Raw genomic sequence first — 12,876 nt, forward strand, 5'->3', positions numbered from 1 at the left:
AGGAGTTAGTGAACAAATAGTTTCCTGCTTGCCCCTTCCCCAGCAGCTCTTTGATTGTCCTGAAAATCCTCTTAGAGGGCCAAGATGGTGGCAGAGGCAATTTAACTCGATTTCCCACCCTCACAGCAGCCCCATGTGCTGCATTTTGTCACAATGGACTTCTGATCCTCAGAGAGGATTTTTAGCATAAGCAGCAAGTTACTGGAAACATGGAAAGGTGAGGAAGGATCAGCTCCACCATCATCTTCTGTAAGATCCAGCTTATTCTTTTAATTAAAAATATTTTTCTGTAATTTACAAACATGATTTCAGCAAATGATGACAGTTCACTTCAGCAAATACAAAAAGCTATTTTTTTTTACTTTAAGTAAACTCTTATGTGTAGAGGCTGGAAATAAAGTTGATGAAATCAGCCTATATTTGGGAAATAAATATGGGAGACCATAATTCTATTTCAGTGAATACATCCAATGTACATTAGGATAAGATTTTCAAAAACCATAAATAAGAGAGAAGTACAAAGCTTACATTTGAATGAAAGGGTAATTCACACTATAGATTTTTCTAGACGCATTTGACCTTGTGAGTGCACACGATTCTGTCACGAAGTACCGTTTAATCCTAGTATGAAAGTACATTTGGAAGTGAACAGCAACCTTAGTTCACATGGTTTGTTCCACATAATTTCTTCCATGGAAATAGTTTGAGTGATTTAAAAATTACCATGAGAATCAGCCATTAGCCACTTAAAATTTACCTACTAGTTTTAGTTAAGGAATCTCAAATGTCACTATTATAAATTTTTTGTATGGGCAATTTTAAACATTCTATGTCATTCCAGTCTTCATTCAGCAAGCATTATCATTTTTGCCACTGGTTCAATCAATTTCTGTTTCAAACACACTTTTCCATTTTTGCAGATCTCTAGCATCATTAGCGTTCCATAGTCTAGCAAATGACATCAGCCTTTTCCTAAAAAACAACACAAAGATCAGCATTAGAAAGCCACTTAGAGACCATTAATTAGCATTTAAAATATTTCAGTAGCATAGATTATATAGAGTGTAGGACAGGGGTAGATTCTTTACTCAATAAACGGGAGTCCTTTGATCCAACAGGTAGTATATTTCTGCATAAATGTAACATTTTCTATTTCAATGGCAAAGTTTTAATTGTAAATTCTTCTGCCTCATTTAAAAGTTTTACTACCAACAAAGATGTGAATGAAGCTATTCTCTAACCTTTTCATATTCATTAATCTCTCCAGCTCTTTTGATTTGTGAGCTGCCTTTTTCAGAATTTCATCAGGAACATCTGCTAGTCTAGCAACGTTTAGCCCATAACTCCTCGCGGCAGCTCCTCTTGATGTTTGATAAAGGAAAGTGACAAATCCAGGATTTTCTTCATGATCAGTTGCTATAAAAAGAAAGAAAATTTTCGTTTTAATACACCATAAGAATTCACTACTTTTCCTTTTTGCTCTCTGACTAACTACCAAAAACAGTTCTTTACTTTTCTAAGCACATTTCTCAAATGTTCCCTAGGAATCAAAGCTTGGGTAGCCTCACATACCATCATATACACAAGACAAATTAGTTGAGACCATTAGCATTCAGGAACTATTAGAATGAACCTACCCATCAGGTAATTTTGATATCATACCCTTTTCTTCTTCACTATCCTCTTCATTTATCAGAAAAGCCATGTGGTAATTCCCAGTCTGACTTGGATAGACCTTTTCTAGTTCACACACTGGGGGATAATGGGTGACAAATAGCGTCAGTGAACCCACCTAGAGAAAAATAAAATATATCATGGTTTGGAATTATACATATTGGGATTTTATTCCTAACAGGACATTTCTACAGGGCAGTAATTTGGCACTGAAGTGGATTGAACAGGGCCTTGTTCACCCTCCCAATAGATCAGGTTAGTGGGTAAGATGCAATATTAAATGCAGATAGCAGACAGTTATTTTTTCCCCTTCTCGCCCAATTTAGCTTTTGCAGTCTCTGACTGGGTTACATTGCCACCACAGTTTCAATGTCCATGCTCTGGTAGCAGCCATAACACCTCAAAAAGCCACCATAAAACTTTGGGTCTTCCTTTGGTCCATGGAAGTTTAACCCTTCCCCCCCAAATCAGTCATCTTCCCCTGTGCACCTCCCGTACTATCTGTAGAATCTTGAATATGACTTGAAAATGTCGAAGTAGTTTAAACTTATGCAATCTATTTGCTACAGGAGAAGAGTGGATGGAATACAAGAATGAGGGATTTATGAACTTAAGCTCATATTCAAGGTACTGTGGATAGTAAGATATGCGGCGCAACCTGTAAACTCTACCCAATGTGCAACTTCATAGGTTTTGCCTGCCTACTTAGGCATTTACAGATCATATTCCAGGTCTACACATAGTGGTAGCTGGGAAAGCATCCACCAATCCAAGGCTTGTTCCTGTGTCCAAGTAAATAAAGTACATTCTGAAGCTGTGTATGAATCAGAATAGACTGCATGAGTACTTATGTGCAGTAACTATACTGTAACTTAACTGTACTAACTGTAACAAAATCATATTCAATACAGCATCTTTCTTGAAATTCATTTAACCTAGAGGATTGCTAACATCCATGCCTGGGCATCTTTCAAAAGTGTTGTAAAATCAGATGCAAGGACATTTATTTATGATATTTTATTTATTTAGGATACTTTAGAGTCCAGATCAAGGAGGCTTACAATTAAATTAATATAAATAAAAAAGCCATGAAAACCAAGCTGTTTAAATAACCAAGCTGTTTATTTTATATTTTTAAATAGAAACTGTTCACATCCTCTGGAATTACATTAGCTAAAAATGCAAACAACTAAATAAATCTTTATTTCTGCAACTATCAAGCAATGCTAAAAGTGTTCTGTGTGTAACATCTAGAGACCACTCATTAACACACCCAAGTCTGTTCTACTTACATCTTTAATAAAATGTTCTAGAGTAGCATAAGCAATAGCAATTCCATCATGTGTGCTGGTTCCTCTCCCAAGTTCATCCAAAATTACAAGTGAACGTGAAGTTGATTTTCTAATTATTTCAGCTGTATCTATCAGTTCTTCCATAAATGTACTGTGACCTTTGAATATATTGTCTGTGCCACCCATTCTGCAAACAAAACAGGACTATTTATTAGACCCAACCTAAAACAAACAAAAAACCCTATATTATTTTGGCAAATAATACAAATATAATGTTGTAAAATTATATGAATTTTCCCTAAATATTTTCTTAGGATTTCTAATCTTAATTGGGCTACTGAAGAATATATGGGTACAATATCAAAGGTATTAATGTGGACACAACAGAATGAAAGGGCTGTCAAGACATTATATAGAATATGGTACTGAAATGAAATTTAGCAAGCTTAAACTAGGTATCATGAAATTTGATGCATGATGCCAAATCGGGGGGGGGGGAGGAAATGTGCATGCATGACAGGAATAAGTGCTTAATCTGCACCTAATTCCCAAACTGTGGTTAGATTCAGATTCTTTTCCACATGCAAAACATATCTTCTGTTCATGATGAGGCAGTTTTATACCTTATATTGGACTGCTATACCATTAAAGTGCAACTAAACTAAAAGATCTTCAATTTGTACATCTTGCACATCATGAATGCTGCTGTAAAATCTACGTGTTACAGCATTCTCACTCTTGCACAAGGCCGTCTGGATCACCTGTGCACCACTAGGTGCTATTTTCTTCTGTTTATGAACATAAGAAGAGCTCTAGATGGATCGGAACAGTGTTCCATCTAGTCCAGCATGCTGTTTCACACATTGGCCAACCAGTAGCCTTGGAGGCCCAACAGGGCACAGAAGCCAAAGTCTACACCTGATGTTGTTCCAGTGTGCATTACCTTACACCACTTCTTTTTACTTCATGTATACCCTTTTCTCCCCAATGAGTACCCAAAGTGGCTTCCCCCAATTTATCCTCAAAAAAAACCCTTTTAAGTAGGAATGAGGTTCTGAACCTGGGTCTTCTTAGTCTGATATTCCATTGTATCCCACTAACCTATTTTAAAGAGATCCTCCCAGAGGGCTTCACAAACTGCTTTGGTTTTTACCAGATTTCCTAAATATTTGGTGTAATCTGCAAGCTTGGCCATTACACTACTCATGGCCAGTTCCTGTTAGCACTGGCTCCAATACTAATCTTTGTGGAAACACATTGCTTACATCTTTAAATTGTGAGAACAGTCCGTTTATTCATAGCCTGTCTCATGTTCAAAAACAGTAAAAAATGTGAATAATTTTCAAATAGTTTACTTATTTAATCTAAGCATAATTCAATAGGTTTTGAGTAACTTTTAATAATGAATAATACAATTTAATATTTATTGTTGCCTATCACATCCCTCTTTTCAGGACTCTGGGAACCACATGAACATCTAGGCAGCAATCCAGGTCAATTACATCAATGTGGACTGCACCCTAATGGTTTGTTAAATTTATCTACACTAACGGAAACTCCCCCCCTCCTGAACTTCCTGTCTACAGGTATTACTAACAGAATTGGTGTTTTTCTTTTATCCAGTTTCAGGAAAAGCTGTAAAAACAAATTTTTCTTCTAAGAATGACAAACAACTAATCTACTAGGTCTTGTCCAACTCTGATAAGCTGACAGATGACATATAACATTCATTAGATGAGTACAGATCTTTCCAAATATTTTGCACACATATTTACTTGACTATAGCTATGTCACTAGCATCAAAGGACTGCAGAGACCAAGATTTTTAAAATGAGAAATTGAGGATTTGGCACAACAATTTGGTCACTTTACTCGTGTCACTGTCTTCGGATGTTGTCAAAAATAAGGGCCAAACTGCATGTGATACAGGACTGAATTCACAGGCAATATAGATGAACACTGTACTACAGGGCTAGGGGAAGTTCCTTTTTCCTTTTGTAGTGTTTGTCCAATTGGAAATGCCCTCCCCCAGCTGCATTAACCCCTGAGAAGGAAAAAAAGCCATACTGTCCCTTTCTTTTCACCCTAAGGTTTGAAGCAGTTGTGGGAGGTCCCCTATTAATGCTCATCTGGGGGTCTGATCATGAATTTCCAGCATCACGTAGTTTTGCCCAGAGAATTTGAAGCTTATTCAATTATTTACTGCACACTCCTATGCAGAATTACTCAATTCTAAGCCCACTGACATCAATGGGAGCAGACTGGAGGAGTTCTACATTATTGTCAATTTTATCAAGTAAAAATAGAATAGAAACCAATATTTTGAATCATTGGTAGCAAGCATAATCTCTGCTTTACATGTGTATATTATTGATAATATCGTCTATTGCAAACGGATGCAAAACTTCCCCACTTCCCCTGTTCTCCCTTCTGTATTTCTTAAAACACAATAAGAACTTTAAAAAAATAATAATAATAGCAGTGCTCCACTCCAACATGTATGAGATTATTTCTGTGGCTCTGAAGACTAACTGTTCTTGCCTGTATTTGTAATTTCACTTGAATATATTTACAGCAATTTAGCTCAGTTATGCCCTCTCAAATTGAACTGCTTTCCTGGGTACAGTATAAATAAATATCACTGTCTAAATCTGAATGTCTACATAATTCAGAAAAGGAGAGTTATGGGAACCTCTAACCCTCTTCAGTTTGCATCATAGTAACTTTTTACGACTGAACAATCCAGTGTATTATAATTTTTTGGGGGACAGGCTCATATCTAATCAAATTATCAAACCTATTTCACATGAAACATTTTTACTATCTTCCAACCCAGAGAATGAAGCTATCAGATATTTTTAGTACATCTGAGAGAAGCAGCATCGCTCTACAAGGCCTTCTGACCAACAGTGCAATCTTGTACAGTTACTCCAGTCTAAATCCATTGATTATAAGGAGTTCGGAGTATCTCTGTGTAGAATTACTCCAACAGATCTTTTTTTTCCAAATAAAGATTTTCTGTACTGACTTCACAGGAGTCACATGATCTGACCCAAAGTTTTTTGTAATCTACCGGTATTAAGTAGGTTTTTGATCTTTAACAAGTAGTTGACTACCCCTTGCATTATTCAAACCTGTGCAGATAAGGCAATCATACGTTGTCTTTTTTCTTCTTGTACTTCTTTCCAAGGCTACTATTTTTCTTAAACATAAATTTGGAAGTTTCTATCAGCGACTGACATTTTCACATCCATTGAGCACTACGTGGATGTACTAGTTCCATTTGAATGCTGCCATGAATGTTTCTTCCATTTTGTTATACCACTGTATGTTTCATCTTCCTAACTGCACAGTTTACTTGCATATTCCATCTTACAGTTTTTTAAAATAGTATTATCAACTCACATGGCAGCTAAGGCGCTAGCACCAAATAAGTTTTTGCTGGCTTGGTGCAATGAATTAAGGCAAACGAATTTCTCTTCACTAAAAGAGGATGTAACTTATTACTTTTAAAAGATGTAGCTCAATTATAATGACTGACCAGATGAAGTACTATTATTATTAAATTACTGATACCATAATTTGTCTACTGTATATCTAAGATCAGGGGTTTCCAACCTTTTTGAGCACCTTTAGAATTCCGACACAGAGTGGCGGCTGCAAGTACAAAATGGCTACCACAGGAGATGGAGCCAACCACACACCCAGATGAAGTCCACATACAAGGGAGAAGAGGGGGTTATTTTAAAAATACACTGGGAAAAGAGAGTGAGTCAGAGAAGAAAACTAACACTGGTGGCAGCTGTCATTGAAGCACAACCAATCAGATCTCCAATAACCGAGAGCCGCACCTGCCCCACCCCATTTTTTGAAAACAAGCAGCAAGTGCCAGGTGATGTGTCGGTGGGCACCATGGTGCACATGGACATTATCTTGGGGACCAGATAGAAAGGTTCTGCTCTTCTAGCAGTAGAATCTTCTACTGATAGAAGACAGCTCTTCTGATGGAAGAACTCACCTTGCACCTGAGATAGATGATGATTGAATCTCATTTGTACAAACACTGGGAACAGCCTTTTGAGATAGATGACTGAATCTCATTTGTACAAACACTGGGAACTAGACCTGCAGTACAGTGATCCTGTGAAGTTCCACCCTGTAAACCTATTTAATGTTTCAGGGGAGAGTTCAACCTGGCTTGCTATATCCAACATTACTGGGCATTACTTGTGTAGTCCTGCACATTTTTAGTAATTATGACATTTTGTGAATACCACTAAAATAACGATACTATTTTTAAAGGTCAATACTGTAAACCTGAGATAACTCCTGCTGCTAAGAAGTTAATGTCAGTATTCCTCACTGAAACTATAAAACCCTAGCTATATTTCTTCAGTAACGATAAGAAATTCTCCCCCTGAACTGGTGCAAAATATTTCAAGTAATTTTAGCAGACCACTTTTAATCTTTCTAAGCAAGCATATGGTAACACAGAGAAGTTGCCATCAAATCCTTATTTTTTATGTTGAAGGAGGAAAGTTCATCAAGTCTCTAAAGTCATAATGTGAAATATATTGGTTATTGTCCAAAATAACAGTGATCAAATGGACACTAGAAATGTCCATTTTGGGGGGCCTACCACATTTTAACACTTGATGTTACACTAGATTGTACAAGAAGCAGCAGAAAGTATTCCACGGCAGTAGGCTCTTTAATTGTATAAAAGATATTTTGCACAGTGCCAAATTGGAACACATCCCTACATACATACCTGGGTTGTGGTTATTATTCTGCTAGAATACTGTAATACATGCTGTATTATGTATGCACTGGTGTGCATTATAAGTGATGTTATCAGACCACTGATGGAAGGCCAGGGGGTCAAAACGTGTTTGGAGTGTGGTTTTAGTTTATCAACCTGTATCAGTTGCCATTTGAGCTTTCTTTTAATATAACGTTTAATGTTTTTAATGTAGATATCAGCGCCTTAAAATAAATATTTTTCTATACATAAGTGAGTCTTTTTCCACCCACACTTTGGGTACCCAACAGAGTCAAGTGACTACAGAAACAATGAATCATGAGAATTAAATAAAAGTTCCCGAGCTACTAAATATTCCATCCAAACCATGGAAGAAATCTGAACCTTTGAATTGGTGGATATTGTCTTAATGTTTCCAAATTCCTCCAGTAATCACTATGGCTAGAAACGTTCTCTTACTGGCCTATATCCAACCACATTTTGAAGGGTACAAGTTTTCTTAAGAGAGGGGCATCATTTCCCCCCTCCCACTTCATCCCTCCCACTATGCTTTCCCTGAGGGTCCACTGATCCCCACAAACAAAATGTTAAGAGTAGCTCAGTGGGCTGCAGTCAGAAATGGAGGCTCAGTTGGCTCCCCCTCTGTATCCTTAAGTACCCTTACGTCTTTAGAAATGCACGGTTATTACATATAAGGTATGAGTCTACACACTTGGGCAACCAGCAAGTATGTGCTGAAAAAGTGGACATGTAATTTCAAAAATATCATTCATCCCATAAAAATCTTTAGCTTTACATCTCACCTGGTGAATACACCATCCACAATACCAACAGATGCTTCCTCAGCTGGTACATAAGAGCCAATCTGTGCCATGATTGTTATCAACGCAACTTGTTTTATATAGGAGCTCTTTCCACCCATATTAGGTCCAGTAATTATCATTGTCCTTTGCTTGTCTTCCTAGAAAGAGAAGCAGTATTTAATAACCATATTATGGAATCACTTATCATTAAGGTCCTTTTCGGGTGGTCATAGGGAGGGGCAGTCACAAGCAATAGGAGGCAGGAAGGGTTGTTAACTTTTTTTTTAACAACTCCTTGTGAGAGGGACTTCTCCCTCAGTCTCCTGGGCCGTTCCAGAAGCTGTGCACCTTCTCTACAACTACAAAAAACACTATGACTCCAACTGTCAACAATTAAAATGAAACAGGAAGAGAACAAGGGAAACATCAAAAAGCCATGCTCCAAGATTCTCCCTTTGGAACACTGACAGTTGGGAGGGACTGACTGCCCCATGTGCTGGGAGGGGACAAGGCAGCTTTTCTCCTTGTTGACTACAAAGCCAAGGGTCTGAAGGTGGGCAACAGTCCAGTCCATGTCTGCCAGCCCCTGGTGAAATAAGGGATATGAGAATATTGTCCAGATGGTCATATCGGGATGATTTGAACTAAGACACTACTTCTAAAATATGACTTGAAATATTTCTCATCTTGTTTTCTTAACATTTCACTTATTTATAAGGAGTTGTCTCATTTTTTCTACCTGATCAGGGTTGCCAAAGCAGCTTACAGTATACATATCACAATATCCCAATATCACGTAACAATAACACCAACTAAAAATAAAAATTGCACATTAATAGCTATATCTCCATAAATTGTTATCATCACAGTAAAACAAAATAATTATTTAATAGGGGTGGGGGGAGGCACTGATAAAATGTATGGATAGTATCTCCTGGTGGCAGCAAACTGTCAAGTACATTGTTTTTCTGGAAAAAAGCAACGTTGTTATGAGTTTATTACTTCCTAATCTATTTATTCCATACTTACCGATAAGAAGGTATCATTTGGAACGTACTGCTCTTGCTCCCCTAACAACAAGTCAATCACTGGGTGTTTCCCATTTTTTATCATTATCTCTGATCTGTCATCTTTTATGACTGGTCTGAAAAAGAACATATTACAACACATTGTTTGATGGAAGTGAGGAGGAGTCTGAACTCAATGTTCAAACTCCCCCAAACTGAAGCAACTCAGGGTACACAATCAGAAAATCAACTCCACCACTGTAATAACGAGCCTCACAGGCTGATCTTATGGAGTATTGTTTTAATATCTTCAAATGTGATACTCAGATATTTTACAGTTCTTATTTTTGAGTTATATTAAATCAACAAAGATAACTAATGTTTTGCCCTTGTTTAGGGAGTCATTACCTGCAATAGTCCCCTTGTTTAGCAACCTCAGCCAAGGAAAAGACACAATCCACAGTTGCTAGGTGATCCACAGCTTTAGAGGCAGAGTGATAATGTTCACTAAAATGACTACACATTAAGGAGAAAAAGAAAATTAGTGAAAAAAATATTTATTTATAAACTATTACTACATTCTGCAACTGATTCTAGTTTCCCCCCAAAATTCCTACATAAAGGTTCGGTATTAAGCTTATAACTAACCATTAAAGAACAAGCAAAACAAAACGTCTATACAGAAATATTATATTAACTGGGCAAACAAACCTTTCATTTTCCAAACTGGCATATGATTAGCATAGAATTCCAATTAGTGGGACAGATATAAGTTGAGGCACACTAGCAATCCATTTCAGGTAGACAACAGATTAGTTAAAGGCAGTCTTAACATTTTATTAGACTTGAAAACGTATTACATAAGCATTCAAATAGCTCCTAGAGGTTTCATTTATTTCTTTATTAAAGTTGTATCCCACTCTCTATCCCGGCCAAGGCCAGGCTCAGAGCAGCTAACAATGTTAAAACACAATACATAAATACAACAATAAATACAACACAATACATAAACACAACAATATAAATTAAAGACAAGTTCAGCTATCTAATAATAAAATCAAATCTAAGTTCTAAAATACCGGCTATACATATTTTAAATATATCATTTTCAAATAATCCTTGAAGCAAAGCCAACCACAAAAATTTAATACTTGCACTTTAAAAATATTAATAAATTTCTATTTTGAAACACATTTTATGGACTTCTTGCAATAACAAACGCTGAACTTGTAAACTTACTCTAAAAAGCGTAACCATTCAGCACTGCAGTCAAAGACTAGCTGCTCACGCAGCTGATTCAGACGTCTGTAATTTTCTACAACAAATGGAGTGTGGAAACGGCTGACGGTTTTTGTGCTAGAAAGGAAAACCAAATAGGAAATAAAGGTTACTAAGCAATCTGTCATGCTACCATGTGGAAAATCAGACCAGTGCTTTCTTAGGATCAGTTCACATATAACTTCAATGTAGGAAGATTATGTTCCATATCATTTGAACTGGACTGCTGTTGATCATACAATTGTTGCTGGTTGCAACTGATTTAATGTTTTACTTTCAGCAAACTTACCACATGCACCATTCCTCAAAATAAAGAGTATACTTTTATGGCAGCTATATCTCACTGTGTACCCTGAAAATAAAGGAAATCTCCCTATTTAGTGAACTCTGATTTTATCATTTATTGTAACTAAATTACCATATTACTAAGGAGCATTCAGTAAGTAAAGCATTCAAAACACTAAGCAATTCAAAAATAATATATAACAGTCAGAATTTAGATACATGTATTTGCATGTACTGTTTGAACTATTCAAACTGTTAAATATTCTGTTTCACAGAAGACATATTTTTGCTAGGAAAGCACAATGGCTAGTATGGATTTTGCTTAACAGCAGTATTATGACATAACAAAACATTTCTGATGTTTTAAAAGCAAATGATGTTAAAATGTGGCCTGCCCATTCCTCCAGTAAGTAACCCTTTGGAATTTCCTTTACAGGCTGTTAACTGCTTTTTCATACTAAAAAGGTGCTATGTAATGAAGAGTTATGGAAATTTATTTCAGGAAAGCTTGTGAGAGATGTTCTACTACAGTACTAATTGACAGGGGGAAAGGTTGATGTATATATGAATACCACAGCCAATTAAAAAAGTAATAGTGAGTGTTATTATTAGACTCTTTGGGAATCCGTAAATAATTGTTAACGGAGGGGGGACGTTTCTCTTTCAGTAACTGGATGTTAGCATGTGGCTAAATCAATCAAGAAAAATTTAACTGGTTCTTTCGCTGTAGACTACTGAATACATTATTAATGTATTGATGTATACATTATACGAAGTCTATCCCTGAGATCAATGACAACGATTGGAGTGAAAAATACAAAGAGATACATTTTCGTGAATATTCTCAGGATAACCTGATTAAAAGATGTAATTACTGAAATAAAATGTGTATTCTATGTTGCTATACTGCTAAGGAGGCACGGTAGCTGCTCTAACAGCCTAGAGCAGCCTGATCTTGCCAGAATTTGGAAGCTAAACAGGGTTGGTTCTCAGATGGGAGACCACCAAGGAAAACTGGGTCTGATATGCAGAGGATGGCAATGGCAAACAACCTCTGCTCATCTCTTGACTTGAAAACCCCACAAGGTAGAATTCGCAGCTTGATGGCACACTTTACTTACTTTAAGAAGAAGATTGGTGAGGATACAGTATTATTCCATCTTGTTCAGCAAGCCAGGCCTGCCTTATTAATGATATCATAGGAGTCATTACTAGGAGCTAAAATTCTCTGTATACTTACTTGGGAGGAAGCCCCATGGAATTCATTCCAGAGTAAGCATGTCTATAGTGGCTTTTAGCAATAGCATAACTGAACTGAAACTTTTATTTGTGTCCCTATGGGAACAGATATAAATATCTATTCTATCTAAATATCTATCTATGAGCCACCTAAACTGAAAGCTCAAAGAAAAGTGTGTGTGTAAAAAGAGAAGTAAATAGCATCTGAACTTAAAACTAAATAGAACGCATAAATAAACCTGCTGTTTGACAGTTTGAAAGGGTAAAAACTCAGTAGAATTTTGACGTTTGAATAATTGCAGGGGTGCTCCAAAATGTAAAATGCTCTTTCCTCCAGAAAACCACCGCATTCGCAGTGTTTTTTATTTTATCGAGAGACACTTTACAGATTATTTTGCCAGAAAAAAAGAACTGTTCTCTAAATCACTTTTACTGCACATGCTTTTGCTACATTAACAGGTTGCCAACCTTTACCACATATGGAATGAAAAATGCCAGATGTTCAAGCTGGATTCCGAAAAGGAAGAGGCATTAGA

General features: G+C 36.6%; 1 protein-coding gene across 1 annotated transcript in view; it reads right to left on the reverse strand.

The window, feature by feature from the left end:
• Window positions 1-803: 803 nt before the first annotated feature.
• MSH3 (mutS homolog 3) overlaps window positions 804-12,876 on the reverse strand; it is a 68,955-nt gene continuing 56,882 nt past the window's right edge. Inside the window, exons 17-24 of the mRNA XM_056849014.1 lie at window positions 10,778-10,894; window positions 9,947-10,054; window positions 9,561-9,675; window positions 8,532-8,689; window positions 2,967-3,153; window positions 1,663-1,792; window positions 1,242-1,416; window positions 804-972 (exon numbers count right to left, since the gene is read on the reverse strand). Coding sequence (XP_056704992.1) covers window positions 879-972; window positions 1,242-1,416; window positions 1,663-1,792; window positions 2,967-3,153; window positions 8,532-8,689; window positions 9,561-9,675; window positions 9,947-10,054; window positions 10,778-10,894 — 1,084 coding nt within the window. The 3' untranslated portion in view covers window positions 804-878. The remainder of the gene's footprint in view (window positions 973-1,241; window positions 1,417-1,662; window positions 1,793-2,966; window positions 3,154-8,531; window positions 8,690-9,560; window positions 9,676-9,946; window positions 10,055-10,777; window positions 10,895-12,876) is intronic.

This window comes from Euleptes europaea, chromosome 4 (genome assembly GCF_029931775.1).
Source record: "Euleptes europaea isolate rEulEur1 chromosome 4, rEulEur1.hap1, whole genome shotgun sequence".
NCBI lineage: Eukaryota > Metazoa > Chordata > Lepidosauria > Squamata > Sphaerodactylidae > Euleptes > Euleptes europaea.